General features: G+C 41.7%; 1 protein-coding gene across 4 annotated transcripts in view; it reads left to right on the forward strand.

Moving 5' to 3' along the window:
• Window positions 1–15568, forward strand: part of CENPU (centromere protein U) — a 62622-nt gene that overhangs the window by 14960 nt on the left and 32094 nt on the right. For all 4 annotated transcript variants that reach the window (XM_012559496.2, XM_023724664.1, XM_023724666.1 and 1 more), the window contains exons 5-6: window positions 5450–5504; window positions 5991–6227. In XM_012559496.2, the coding sequence (XP_012414950.1) occupies window positions 5450–5504; window positions 5991–6227 (292 nt within the window). The remainder of the gene's footprint in view (window positions 1–5449; window positions 5505–5990; window positions 6228–15568) is intronic.

The raw sequence follows: 15568 nt of genomic DNA on the forward strand, positions 1-15568 counted from the left end.
ATAGTAGATTTTTTTTCTGTTGTCGTAAATGCAAAATGTCGGATAATCAGATAATCCATAAGTGAAGAGTAGGTGTAATTTTCATAATTACTGCCATGTTGTATTCCAAAAAGGTTACACCAAGTTACAGTTCCACTAGGAGTTCCTGGGTGGCGCAGAAGGTTAAGCGTAGAACTACTAACCTAAAGAGAAGTTAGTAGTCGAACGCTAACCTCGGAAGAGAGGCCCGGCGATCTGATTCCAAAATGTCACAGCCTTAAAAACTCTATGGAACACAATTCTACTCTGCACATGTGGGGTCGCCATGATCAGAATCAACTCAAGGGCATCTAACAACAACCCAGTTCCTCTAGCAATATAGATTGCCTGTTTGCCCTGCAGCCTTGCCACCAGTGTTGCAAAACTTGTGGATTTTTGCCAGTGTTATAGGTCAAAAACAAACAAACAAACAAAAAAACCTCTTGCAGTCTAGTTCTGGCCTTTTGTCTCTGGTTCCTGAAAATAGCCCTTGGAATTCTTGAGCAATCAAGGTACATTTGTTTTCCAAAATACCCAAGCAATACTTAAACATGTGCAAATGTTGTGGAAGTCCCCAGAACTCCACACCCTGGCAAGTAATTTCAGGAAGAGGGAGGAGCATGATGCAGTCGTGCATACTCAGTGATTCAGTCAATCATTGACTATGCATTTTGGACCATGAGGCAGTGTACTGGGAAAGTGGAGCTATAAGATAAAAGAAACCTGGGTGTCTGATGATGATGCAGCTGCCATTCCAGCCCTGAATTCCCTCTGGAGTTTTACTGAGAGGAAAATAAAGTGTCCTGTTCAAGCAATTTGTAGGAAGGAGGTTTCTACCATTTATAGCCATATCTAATCCTATTTAATATATATTGTCGTAGTGGAAGGACTGAATTGATGCTCTGGTAGAAATTAAAACAAAAATTTTATTGAAGGAATAATTTCATTCTGCATTCTCTGTGATGGAGAACACATGGCACTCAAACAGACTGCAGCGCATGATTGGTTTCACATCAAAGCAAGTGCCGGGAAAGAAAAGGAAACTTACAAGGGGTGATTAAACTACAAACTTTTTGAACATCAATTTCTAGCCTAACACAAATCTCTTATTCCTGTACAATTTGACTAAAGCAGTATTTCTAAAGTGAGACATTTAAGCATTCTTGATGTGAGGATTTGGTGATGGATTGCAGGCTGAGTCAAACTTAGTTGGAGTCCCTGAAATGTAAAATCTACCATTAGTTAGGAAAGAGTAAAGATTAAATCAGGTCTAAATCTCAAGTCTTTTGAAGTGTAAGCATTGCCCACCCAGCTAAGGAGGAGTGAGATAGGGCAGGGAGTTCACTGGGTGAATTCCACAAAAGCAGTTAAGCTAGCAGGTTTATTTACATAAGTTAAAGCCCAAATCTGTACTCTGTGTTACAGACACTCAAGACTTTGACAACTGTGTCTGCCTTCTTACTTTAACAAACTTAGTCTCTACCTGGAGCCCTGGTGGCACAGTGGCTAAGAGCTTGGCTGCTAACCATAAGATAGGCAGTTCAAATCCACCAGCTACTCCCTGGAAACCCTATTGGGCAGTTCGACTTTGTCTTGTATGTTCGCTGTGAGTTGGGATCTACTCAATGACAATGAGTATTCTCTACTTAGCTACTGATTTACAAAGAACTAGCAGAAATACCGTGGAAAAATCCTAAAGAGTAATAATTAATTTGGGAGTCAGGACAGGGAACTGAGGCTTGATATATACTTATCTTGGCTATGAAGTTATATATAGGTTCTAACTTTATTTAACATTATCAGTCTTACTTGCTACCCTCTTGTGTTGAGCAGGACACCTTCTCTGGAGCCAGCCGCATAAACATTCTTAACAGGCACTAAGTATTTCTTTATCCAGGTTAGAATCCTGACTCCTGCCTTTTTTTTTTCTTTTAAAGCAGTAAAACTCTGACAAAAGGCTGACTATTTCTTTAGAAGAGTAGAAATGAAAATCTTAGTTTAATTCAGAATGGAGTTTTTAATTTGTGTCTGAAGTCACCCAATTCAGATATGCCAACACCTCAGATTCTAAAATTCACGTCTGTAATATGGTAAGGAGTTTTGGCATTATGCTAAGAGCAGTTGTGGAATTTTAACAGAAGGTGACATGGGTTAGATTTGCATTTAAAAATTATCATTCTGGCTGCTATGTGGAGAATGGATTTGAGAGAGGCAAGAATGGAATGGGTAGACCAGTTTGGAAACCTGGAGGACTAGGGTAATGGCGGCAGAGATACAGGAAAGTGGATGGATTCAAGAAATAGGAAGCTAATCAACAGCGTTTAGTGATGGGTTGGATATAGTAGGGTAGGAGGGTGGGGAAGAGTTGTTGTTAAGGATAACTCCTGGGTTTCTAGCTTGTATAAATGGATATTGGTGCTGCCATTGACCAAGAACAGGGGTTACTGGGAGAAGACTGAGTTTTGGGGGGTGATCATGAGTTTGGTGTGGTGATGTTAAGGTGACAGTTGTGTATTTGGGTCTGGAATTTAGACTATAGGGCTGAGCTGGATTTAAAACTTAAGTTGTTTGCATATAGATGGTATGAAGCAGTCAACAAGGATGAGATCACACAGGTAGAGAGTACAGCCTGAGAGGAGACAAGAAGCTGAGACCAGCCTTTGAGAAACTCCGACATTTGCTGTCTGGGTAGAGGAGAAGGAGCCTGCAAAGGAGAGAGAAGAAAAGTGACCAGAGAGGAAGAAAGAAAACCAGGAGAATGTTTGCTCACAGAAATAAGGGGACGTGTGAGAGTAGTCCCGTTCCCATTGCCATAGAGTCGATACCAATTCATAGGGACCCTGGAGGACAGAGTAGAACTATCTCATAGGTTTCCAAGGCTGTAATCTTTATGGAAACAGACTGCCACATGTTTCTCCTGCAGTGTGGCTAGTGGGTTCAAACTGCTGACCTTTTGGTTAGCAGCTGAGCGCTTAACCACTGCACCACTATGGCTCCTTTTGAGAGTGTTCAGGAGGGTCAGATGCAGCTGAGAAGTCAAGTAAGGTAAGGACTGAACATGCCCATTGCATTTAAGTACATGCATGTTCTTGGTAACCTTGATGAAAGTTGTTTAGGTGGAGTGATAAGTCCAAATAAAGGATAACATTTGGCTAACTCAGACAATGTTTGTGTATGGGTACAAAAGGAAGTCAGGGCAGAAGGGGAATGCACTGGGTGATGGGAGGAGGAGGAGAAAAAGAGAGATTGATCAGCAACATTTCCCAGGACTCTTGCAGGCACCAGCATCCAGGCCCCAAAATCCCCACCAGGGGTATTCAGTTCTTCGTTTCTGGGTCTTTTCCCTGCTCTTAACCCTCTCCTCTCCAGTATTCCCTACCCCCAGTTTTATTCCCATGGTTTTAACTACCTATATGCCGCTGCTTCCCAAGTCTGGTCTCTCTTGTTCAGCCTTTCTCTCCTTGAGTCCCAAAATGTCCTGCCTATTGGTCATATTCCCCTAGATGCCCATGGGTATCTTAGACTCAACAAAGGCAAAGCCAAGCTCAGTCCTTTTCTCCCTCATCCAGTATCAGTCAACAAGCTCCTTTGGTATTTTCTAGGTTAACGGTCCTGCTGTCCACCTAGTCACCCAAAATCCAGGAATCTGGGACTCATTCCTGGTATGTTCTTTCCTCTCACACTGTAGGAAAAATTAGTTTGCAAATCCTATTGGCTCTGGCCTGTGACTATCTCAAGAATCCCATTTTTTCCTCTCGATACCCGGTAACCTTCCTGCAGCTGCAGTAGTTTATGCACTTGCCACTTTTACTAGCATCCCTGCAGTGGTTTCCCTGCCTGTCTTTTTGTCTTCTGAATTGTCCTCTTCCCTCTTATCCACCTACCCACTCACCTAGCTTCCAGAGTGATCTTCCTGAAGTGCAAGTCTTGTCATCTAACTGTCATGTCTACAGTCTTGTGGGGCTCCACATTGCCTGTATGCATGGTATAAAAGGCCCCTGTGCCAGTTTGGATCTTTTAGTTAAGTAGATATTGAGGAAGAGTTAGGAGTAGAAGAAGTTTATTAGGGGGTAACATCTGTGAAAGGTAAAGGTGGAAGAATTGGGATTAGGCAGGGATGGCCTCAGACTCTCAGTTTTGGTAAATCCAAGGAAGAGCTCTGGAGCAAAACTGCCTGTTAGAAGATTCCTATATTGGGCAGGAGCAGCCAGGCCTTAGTATGCTCACCATGCTTAGTCATTGGCTGAAGACTGCCTGCAAACTGTGTGGCACCTCGGCTCAGACGCTGTGGCGGATCCTGATGGCACTGCAGCTGGAGTATGGAGTGGAGGCTCATTCTGCTCGTCACAGCTGAAGGGAGATCTGACCAGCAAGCCTCTGTGGCTGCCCCTCTACCCCAACTCCAGGTCAAGTCCTTTGATGTCTTCCCTAGCATTATTTTCTCTTGAACAGTACATTCTATTCTGTACTATCTTTCAAGTTCCTTGAACATGCAGGCTGTTTTACACCACTGTGCTTTTACATTGACTTTTTCTTCTATTTTAGATAATCTTCCTTCTACTTCTATGCCTGGAAAAGTGTTATCAAAAGTCAGCTCAGTTGTCGTTACCCTGATGCTATCCCTGCCCTAGTCATGAATCCACATCTTCTATGTCAAATGCTTACTAAGTCATCACTGCACTGTATTTGGTTTTCCTTCTAAACGGCGGGACCCATTTTTAAAGTAATTTATTCAGTACATCTTGCATTATGAGCTTGGTATTAAATAAATGTTTGTTGTATTGAGTTGAATGAAAAGATGAAAGAACCCATCAGAAGTTAGGGTTTTTTTTTTTTCTTTTTCAAAGGACAAAAGGACATATTCCCTTTATTGTCACCTAATGATGGGCTTCAGGCATCCCTGGTGGCACAAATGGTTAAGCGCTCAACTACTAGCCAAAAGGTTGGTGGTTCAAACCCACCCAGAGGCACCTAGGAAGACAAGCCTGGCAATCTGCTTCCAAAAGGTCACAGCCTTGAAAACCCTATGGAGCAGTTCTGCTCTGCACACGTGGGGTCGCCATGAGTTGGAAACCACTTGATGGCAACCAAAAACAATGACAACAATGGGCTTTGACTGTGGGTTAGCTTTTAGTATAAATAATAGCCTATAACCTGCTTTGAGGAACGTGCAGTTCTCAGATATGACCACAAGATGCTGTAGGAATGAAACACTGTTGCTTGCCTGACTGGGATAAACTGATGTAGCCTGGGTGTGGGAAGATGTGAGAGACAGTCAGTAAATCTGGGAAGGTGTAGGCCTGTCCACCACAAGTATGGAATCTCCTCATTAAATTGAGCCTATTTTCGTCTTGGACAAGCACTTATAGAAGACATTTGTGAATAAAAATGTAATGTGTGCAAGATATTGATGGCTTGTTCTTTGGTACAGTTTGAACACTTCTGAAAATGAAGCAAGTGAATCTGTAAAAAATCATGCAAAAGAGGTATGTAGAAATGTTCTCTGTTCTACCTTAATTTGTAAGATATATCATACCCTGTTTAGATTAGATACAAATAGAGAAATCTGTAGCAACATTTTTCATAGAGAAGGGGTATTAACTGTGTTTCAGAAGAAAGCACTTTGATAATAGAAAGGGAAGAATTTTATATCTGAAAGTGTTTCTCATGAAGAGGTCTCAAATCTCTATGTACCTTCTCAATTTTCATAGCATTCTTTTAATATGCTTAGGTTGTAATTTACAAAGGCAGAGTGAACTGTTGGGAGTATTCATTTGAAGCTTCTTAATCCAAGTTTTCCTTCCTATCCATTAGTCATATTGCCATCTGCATAATAGGAAGACTATGTTCCCAACATATTTAATATTGAAGTGTAGAAATGAGAAGTGTGGACTTTATGGTTATTTACTGTTGCATTAAGAATTAAAAGCATTTGCATTTTCTAAACCAGTAATGCTGCTTTCTTGACATAGCTAGGAGGAAAACTCAAACCCGTTATTGATGTATCTGAAAGCACTGAAAAAAGTGATGTAACAAAAGATAAGCCAGCTGAGAAAAGAAGTACACAACAGCATGAAGCTACTCCAGCTATGGCATCTTCAGAGCTTTCAGGGAAACCAGCTAAATTGGTCACTCCTAAAAAAACAGGGCCTCTTAATGCCCAATCCTCTGTTGAAAACGAGACCCAGGCAACAGAAAGTCAACAACAGGTAAGAGAGTGCCTGCCATTCTTTTGGAGAGGAAAGAAGTTTTTTGACAAATGTTTGGGAACATTTTCTCTCTGTCCTTTAGTCCTTTTAAAAGATAAATTTGCCATTTACAATCTGCTGTTTAACTTATCTTTAGTGGGCTGAATGGTGACCCCCAAAGATATGTCCATATCCTAATTCCTGGAATCTCTAAATGTTATATTTGGAAAAAGGGTCTTTGCTGATTTGATTAAGTTAAAGATCCTGAGATGAGAAGATTATCCTGGGTTTTGTGAGTGGGCCCTAAATGCCACCACAAATATCCTTATAAGAGATAGGTGGAGAGGGGTTAGATGGACACCCACAGAGGAGAAAGCAGGGTGAAGACAAAGGCAAAGATTGGAGTGATATGGCCACAAGCCAAGGAATGGCATTGCCAACAAAAGCTGGAAGGTGCAAGGAGTAGATTCTCATCTAGAGTCCCATGGGGAGTGTGATCCTTGGCGACATCTTAATTTTGGCCCACTGAAATGGATTTTGGACTTCTGACATCCAGATCTGTGAGAGAATACAGTTTTCTTGTTTTAAGCCACCGAGTTTGTGGTAATTGCTACAGCAGCCACAGGAAACCGATACACCATTCAGTGGCTCTTTCTTTTCACTTATGTACTTTTTAGTTCTAGAATTTCCATTTGGTTCTCTTTTAACAGTTTATGTTTCTCTGCTGAGATTCTCTATATCATAATGTTGAGTCATTAAGACCATAATTTCCTTTACTTCTTTGAACATACTTATGACAGCTGCCTTAAAATCTTTGCCTTCTAAATCCAAGATCTGGGCCACCTTGGAGTCAGTTTCTACTGACTGCTTTTTTTTGACTGTTGTTAGGTGCCGTCAGGTGAGTTCCGACTCATAGAGACCTTATGTACAACAGAACAAAACACTGCCCAGTCCTGCACCATCCTCACAGTTGTTGCTATGTTTGAGCCCATTGTTGCAGCCACTGTGTCAATCCGTCTTATCAAGGGTCTTCCTCTTTTACGTTGACCCTCTCCCTTACCAAGCATAATGTCCTTCTCCAGGGACTGGTCCTTTCTGATAACACGTCCAAAGTACGTGAGAGGAAGTCTCGCAGTCCTTGCTTCTAAGGAACATTCTGGCTGTGCTTCTTCTAAGACAGATTTGTTCATTCTTCTGGCAGTCCGTGGTATATGAATATTCTTTGCCAACACCATAATTCAAAGGCATAAATTCTGTCTTCTTTATTCATTGACCAGCTTTCCCCTGCATATGAGGTGATTGAAAATACTATGGCTTGAGTCAGGTGCACCTTAGTCTTCAAAATGACATCTTTGCTTTTGAACACTTTAAAGAGGTCTTTTGCAGCAGATTTGCCCAATGCAATGATACGTCCTTTGATTTCTTCTCTCTCTTTTTTTTTTTTGTTGTAATTAAATGAAGTTTACATTTCAAGTTAGTCTCTCATACAAAATTTTTATACATACATTGTTATGAGACCCTAATTGCTCACCCCATTCTGCGATAGCACACTCCTCCTTTCTGCCCTTGATTCCCCATGACCATTCAAGCAGCTCCTAACCCTCTCTGCCTTCCCATCTCACCTCTGGACAGAAGCTGCCCCTTTGGTCTCTTGTATCTACTTGACTAAGAGGCACACGCTTCACGAGTATCACTTTATGTCCCACAGTCCAGTCCAATCCCTGTCTGAAGAGTTGGCCTCAGAAATTGTTTTAGTTCTGGGCTGATAGAGAGTCCAGGGGCCTTGCTTTCCGGGGCACCTCCAGTCTCAGTCAGACCATTAAGTCTGGTCTTCCTACTAGAATTTGAGTTCTGCACCCCATCCTTCTACTGCTCCATCAGGGACTCTCTGTTGTGTTCCCTGTCAGGATGTTCATTGGTGGTAGCTGGGCACCATCTAGTTCTTCTGGTCTCGGACTAATGAAGTCTCTGGTTTATGTGGCCCATTCTGTCTCTTGGGCTAATACTTTCCTTGTGTCTTTGGTGTTCTTTGTTCTTCTTTACTCCAAGTGGTTGGGACCAATTGATGCATCTTAGATGGCCACTTGCAAGCTTTTAAGACCCCAGATGCCACTCACCAAAGGAGGACACAGAACATTTTCTTAATAAGCTTTGTTATGCCAGTTGACCTAGATGTCCCCTGAAAGCATGGTCCCCAGACCCCTACCCCTGCTACTCTGTCCTTGAAAGTATTTGATTGTATTCAGGAAACTTCTTAGTTTTGGTTTAGTCCAGTTGTGCTGACTTCCCCTGTAGTGAGTGCTGTCCTTCCCTTCGCCTAAGATGATTCTTATTTACTATCTAGTTAGTGAATAACCCTCACCCTCCCTTCCCACCCCCGTAACCATCAAAGGATGTTTTCTTCTGTGTTTAAACGTTATTCTTGAGTTCTTATAATAGTGGTCTTATACAGTATTTGTCCTTCTGTGACTAAATTCACTCAGCATAATAAGTTTCCGGTTTCCACCATGTTATACGATGTTTCACAGTTCATCATTGTTCTTTATCGTTGTGTGATATTCTGTTGTGTGGATATACCATAATTTGTTTATCCATTTGTCCATTGATGGGCACCTAGGTTGCTTCCATCTTTTTGCTATTGTGAACAGTGCTGCAGTGAACATAGGTGTGCATATATCTATTCATGTGATGGCTCTTATTTCTCTCGGATATATTCCAAGGAGCAGGATAGCTGGATCATATGGTACTTCTGTTTCTAGCTTTTTAAGGAAGCACCAAATCGATTTCCAAAGTGGTTGTACCATTTTACATTCCCACCAACAGTGTATAAGTGTTCCAGTCTCTCCATAGCCTCTCCAGCATTTATTATTTTGTGTTTTTTTGGATTAATGCTAGCCTTGTTGGGGTGAGATGATATCTCATTGTAGTTTTTATCTGCATTTCTCTAATGGCTAATGACCGTGAGCATTTCTTCATGTGTCTGTTAGCCGCCTACGTCCTTTGATTTCTTGACTGCTGCTTCCATGGGCATTTATTGTGGATCCAAGTAAAGTGAAATCCTTGACAACTTCAATCTTGTCTCCTTTTATCATGATGTTGCTTATCGGTTCAGTTGTGAGGATTTTTGTTTTCTTTATGTTGAGGTGTAATTCATACTGAAGGCTATAGTCTTTGATTTTCATCAGTAGGTGCTTCAAGTCCTCTTCACTTTCAGCAAGCAAGGTTGTGTCGTCTGCATATCACAAGTTGTTAATGAGTCTTCCTCTAATCCTGATGCTATGTTCTTCTTCATATAGTCCAGCTTCTCAGATAATTTGCTCAGCATACAGACTGAATAGGTATGGTGAAAGGATACAACCCTGACGCATACCTTTCCTGATTTTAAACCACTCAATATCTCCTTGTTCTGTTCGAACAACTGCCTCTTAGTCTATGTTCAGGTTCCGTATGGGCACAATTAAGTGTTCTGGAATTCCCATTCTTCGCAATGTTACCCATAATTTGTTATGATCCACACAGTTGAATGCCTTTGCATAGTCTATAAAACAGACGTAAACATCTTTCTCGTATTCTCTGCTTTCAGCCAAAATCCATCTGACTTCAGCAATGATATCCTTTTCTTGACTGTCGGTCACATTTTCCTGTATAATATTTTTAATCTTGTACTTTTTAACCATGTGAATAATCGTAGTTTGATTATTGGCTGATATCTTGGACTTCTGTAGGCTTGGCTTTATCCTTTCTTAAGGTCAATATGTAGAAAGCCTAAGGTGTTTATTTGAAAGCCTCTCTTACTCAGTGGGACTCAACCTCCGACTTAGTTTTCATTTGCTGCATAAAAATTACCACAAACTTAATGGCTTAAAACACCATACATTATCTCACAGTTTTTTAGGTCAGACGTCTGAGCTTAGCTGGATTCTTTGCTCATGGTCTTACAAGGCTGAAATCAAGGTGCTAGCCAGGACTGAAATCTCATCTGAGATTCTGGGTCCTCTTCTAAGCTTGTTCAGGTGGTTAATAGAATTCACTTCCTTTCAGTTGTAGGACTGAAGTCCCTCATTTCTCCCTGGCTGTCAGCTGAGTGTCCCTCTCACCTCTTAGAGGTTGCCTTCTAGTCCTAGCCATCTGGCCCTCTCACAAAATGGCCGCTTACTTCTTCAAAGCCGGCAGGAAAATCTCTTCAGTCAGCTACAACAAAGTCTTAAATACTGTAACCTAATCTGAGGGAACTATCTCATCACACTCACAGGTGCCACTCACACTCAAGGGGGAGAGATTATACAAGTCGTTGGGGGTCATCTTAGAATTCTGCCTACCATAGCCTCCAGTCTCTGTCTCCCTGGTGGATCTTATCAGAGATTGATTATAAGTCTTGTTATGATGGTTCTAGTGTAGGCCTTACTCAAGGGCAGTGTGTCTCAACCTTTTTTCATTATTGTCCTCCCCAAGGAGTCTTTTTGGCGTAGTGGTTAAGAGCTCAGCTGCTAACCAAAAGGTTGGCAGTTTGAATCCACCAGCTGCTCCTTGGAAACCCTATGGGGCAGTTCTACTCTGTCCTGTAGGGTCACTATGAGTCGGAATCGACTCAATGGCAGTGGATTTTTTTGGGTAAGGAGTCTTTTTAGACATTTTTCCCCCTAATTACCTACCCCCACCAATTAATGAATTTTAATACCACAAGTATACTGTATATTAGCTTATGGACTTGGGCCCTTTGGAGGGTGAGAAACCATTATAATACCTATGATATTTTTGCACACCTTCTCCCTCCAAGAACCAATTTTTGCCTCCTTGGAGGCAGTATTGCCCCTGTTGAGATTGCATGCTCTAGGTATTGTCCTTCCCCCCAAAATGTGGCCTTTCTACTATCTCAGCTGAATAGACAGGTGTTAAAAGGTGTTAATGAGGTCTCTGCATTCTCTGCATCCAGTGTCCCCCAGCACTGCTTGTCCTCTGTTAATCTGTTCTGTTCTCAATCCCATGATAGCCTCTCTCTGGTAAACTTTATGTAGTCTCACTCTACACATGTGTAGCGCAGTGCTTGGTCAGGGACTTTTGAGAAACCCTACACAGACTTCTGATGCTCCTCTCTGAGCAGCTTATTCCAAGTTCTTCAGCTGCCCAGTCTCTGACCTCTGCCTTTTCAGCCAAGGGTAATTGCCATGCTCTGCTTGGACTCAGGTTCCCTGTGCTGCTATCAGGAAATTGTCCCCAGGCAGAGTGGAGGGTCATTCACGGGGTTTACCTTCTCAGTCTGTGTTGCCTAGTGTCTGATGCCTGAATAAAATTGCCATATTTCCCTCTTGTGTTAGGGTTCTCCAGAGAAACAGACCAGTAGGATTTGTGTATGTGTGTATATATACATCTATATATAGAGAGAGAAACAGAGAAGAGAGAGAGATATTTATTTTAAGGAATAGGCTTATGTGATTGTGGGGACCTGTAAGTTTAAGACCCATAGGTCAGGTGGAAGGCTGGAGACTCCAGCAGTCTTGAGCCCGAAATCTGTGGGCCAAGCAGGCTGGGAACTCTCTGGCAGGATATCTGTGTCACAGCCTTGAGGCAGAATCCATCTCTCTTGGAAAACCTCAGTTTGTGCTCTTAAGGCCTTTAACTGATTGGATGAGGCCTACTCACGTTGTGGAGGGTAGTCTACTTTATTTAAAGACAACTAATTGTAAATGTTAATCATATCTGAATACCTTTATATCTATATCTAGACTAGTGTTTAACTGAACATTTGGAACCTGGCCAAGTTGACACATAAAACTGACATCGCACACCCAGTTTTATGGTTGTTTATGACAAGAGAACAAATCTAGAAGCTGTTACTTCATCATTCCTGGGAGGAGAAATTTGAGCCTAATACTAAAAGTTCAGCTTCCTCTCAAACAAGCATTTTTATAAGTTCACTGAAAGTTTTATTAACTTTTTATATAACAATCTTATTTCATTTTTGCAATGTTTTCTTATGTTAATTTAGACAACTCATTTGCATAATTCAACAAATATATTAATTTAGAAGTAAATGAGAATTCCATACACATCTGTCAGTTTATTGTACTGTGGTGGCTTGCCTGTTGCTGTGCTGCTGGAAGCTATGCCACTGGTATTTCAAGTACTAGCAGGGTCACCCATGGTGGACAGGTTTCAGCTGAGCTTTCAGACTAAGATAGTCTAGGAAGAGGGACCTGCTGGTCTACTTCTGAAAAACACTAGTCAATGAAAACCTTATGAATAGCAGCGGAACGTTGTCTGATATAGTGCCTGAAGATGAGCCCCTCAAATTGGAAGGCACTAAAAATACAACTGGGAAAGAGCTGCCTCCTCAAAGTGGAGTCGACCTTAATGACATGGATGGAGTCAAACTTTCGGTACCTTCATTTGCTGATGTGGCACAACTCTAAATGAGAAGAAACAGCTGCAAACATCCATTAATAATAGAAACATGGAATGTACAAACTATGAATCTAGGAAAACTGGAAGTTGTCAAAAATGAAGTAGAATGCATAAACATCGATATCCTAGGCATTAGTGAACTGAAATGGACTGGTATTGGCCATTTGGAATTGGACAATCATATGGTATACTATGCCAGGAATGATGTAATGAAGAGGAATGATGTTGCATTCATCATCAAATAGAAAATTTCAAGGTCTGTCCTGAAATACAACACTGTCAGTGATAGGATAATAGCTATAGGCCTACAAGAAAGACCAGTTAACTTCTGGGCAACATGGCGCTATAGGCAGAAGCACCACACTGTCCCTCCACAGCAAAGATCTGAAAAACTAAGCCAAGCAGAGAAAACGGCAATCCTGAAACCCTAAGAATCAAATGAGGAGATAAAGAACTCAGCCAAGCACCAAATGGAATAAGAAACTGACAGAGAACAGAGAGTGAGGAGAGATATATGCATAGGTCCCCTATCAGCTACCACAGCACGGATCCGCCATCTTGGACTTCTATCAAAGATTGGTGAACAGAGGGTACGGGAAAGCAGCTTCATGGTGCTTCTGGCAGGAGACAGAACAACTGGTAACCAGTGATAGACACTTTCCCACCCCCAACCCTTCTTCACCCCTACTCGGCCTCCTCTTCTTCCTGTGGCCACAGTCTCTTGGCCAGGAAGCATCGGCTTCACCCCGGTGTCGCTTGGATTCCACCCGGCCGCACTGGCCGGCTCCCAAAGTGCCATTTGTTGGCTGCTGGTGTTGCTTTTTTCCGCTGTTTAGATTTCTTCCTTACCTCTCACCACCTCCCCCTCCTTTCTCTCAAATACCTGGCTCCATGTGCCATCTTTGCTTCTTCCTGAAAGGCTGTGAAATGCCGCTCAAATATGAGACTGCTTCCCAGCCTGTGCTGCCACACTGGTGGGATCTTGGGGCTTTTTGTTTGTTTTGAATTGTTTGTTTGCTTTCTTTTTCTCTTCTCGAATTGGGAGCCCATTCTAGCCGGGCAGTACTGCACGGCTTGAGACCTACCCCCTCAGTTTGCATAGATGCACAGAGGGATCCCTGAGGGCACTTATTTTTTCTTGTTTTTTTTTTTGCAGAGAGTTCTGTTTTTTAAGGGGGTTTTCTTGTTCTTTTTTTTTAATTTGTTTTGTTTTCTTTTCCCTCTATTTCACTTTTTGTCTTTCTTAATTACTCAGTTTCTCGTCTTTCTATACTTTCCTTCTCTTCCTGTCCCCTGAATACCTGGCACTGAGTGACACCTCTACCCCTTTTAGCCAGGCTGTACTTCACGGCCTGGGAACAACTTCCCCAGACCTCGTAGCCGTACCGGTGGGATCCCTGGGAGCTTTTCTTTTGTCTTTCTAATTTTTATTTATTCATTTTTTTCTTCTTCTACTTTTTGTTTTTTGCCATTTCATAGTCTCTCATCTCTCCACTCCAACAGCAAGCTCCCCTAGCACTCTTTTTTGTTCATATGTTTTTGGCTCCTGTTCCTCTCTCCTCTCTCCCATACTCATCTTAGCTCCACACATCACAGTCCCCCCGCCTCCATCCTGCCTACCTGCACCATGCACTGAACATCACACCACCAAGCAGCCCAGGCACGGCCTACCGGAACCTGTCCTGCACTGATTACCAGCCCAACTTGGTGGCCATAGTAAGTGCCACAAACAACCCATCCTAACAACTCTTCTTCAGTTAGACCTGCCCTGCTGTACCATACCTGAGCGACTGACCCTGCCAATTGGAGAAGGGGGTGAAAAGTATCCTGCCCACAGACCAGCAAACAACAAAGAATACACAGCCTGCCTGCTCAGACATAGCCAAATTAAACAAAAAAAGGATGAAACAAACAAATCTACAATCAATAAATGAGAAAAATAACTACTGAATGCCCTGAAGACAGCAGACAATATCAAAACATTTACAAAAACAGGACAGGATGGTGCCAGTAGGCATCCAAAATAAAACACCAGATGACTTTTCAGTAGAAGAAAAGGCACTAGAACTACCTGATAGGGAATTCGAATCTGTAATATTCAGAGTTATCCAAGAGTTGAAGCAAAAAGGAGACAACAATGAGGAAAAAATAAACAAATTCATGGAAAATACAGGCAAATCAATGGAAGAATTCAGGAAAATAATGCAGGAACAAAATGCCAAAATAAATTCACAAGTAGAAATCATACAAAAACAACAATTAGAAATCCAAGAAATAAACAACAAGTTTTCAGAAATGGTCAGTGTCATAGAAGGGCTGAGGAGCAGTTTTGAAATAGTGGAAGACAGGATCAACGAAATTGAAGACAAACATGTGGATACGACTCTGTTTGAGGAAAAATCAGAAAAAAGAATGAAGAAAAATGAAGAGACCCTGAAAATTATGTGGGGATACAATCAAAAGCAAAAATTTTCAAGTGATTGGAGTTCCAGAACAGGGAGAAAACAGAAAACACAGAGAGGATCATTGAAGAACTGCTGACAGAAAACTTCCCCAATATCATGAAAGATGAAAAGCTGACCAAGCTCAACGAACCCCATATAGGATAGACCCCAAAAGCAAATCACCAAGGCATATCATAATCACACTCACCAAAACCAAAGACAAAGAATCCTGAGAGCAGCTCGAGAAAAACAAAAAATCACATAAAGAGGAGAAACAGTAAGACTAAGCTCAGATTATTTGGCAGAAACCATGCAGACAAGAAGGCAATGGGATGACATATGTAAAACCTTGAAAGAAAATAACTGCCAGCTGGCAAAACTCTCGTTCAAATATGATGGTGAAATTAGGACATTTCCAGATAAACAGAAATTAAGGGAATATGTAAAAACGAAACTAAACTTACAAGAATTATTAAAGGGAGTCCTTTGATCTGAGAACAAACAACTTCAGCTCAT

Source organism: Trichechus manatus, unplaced genomic scaffold, assembly GCF_000243295.1.
Source record: "Trichechus manatus latirostris isolate Lorelei unplaced genomic scaffold, TriManLat1.0 scaffold00254, whole genome shotgun sequence".
In the NCBI taxonomy this organism is placed as follows: Eukaryota; Metazoa; Chordata; class Mammalia; order Sirenia; family Trichechidae; genus Trichechus; species Trichechus manatus.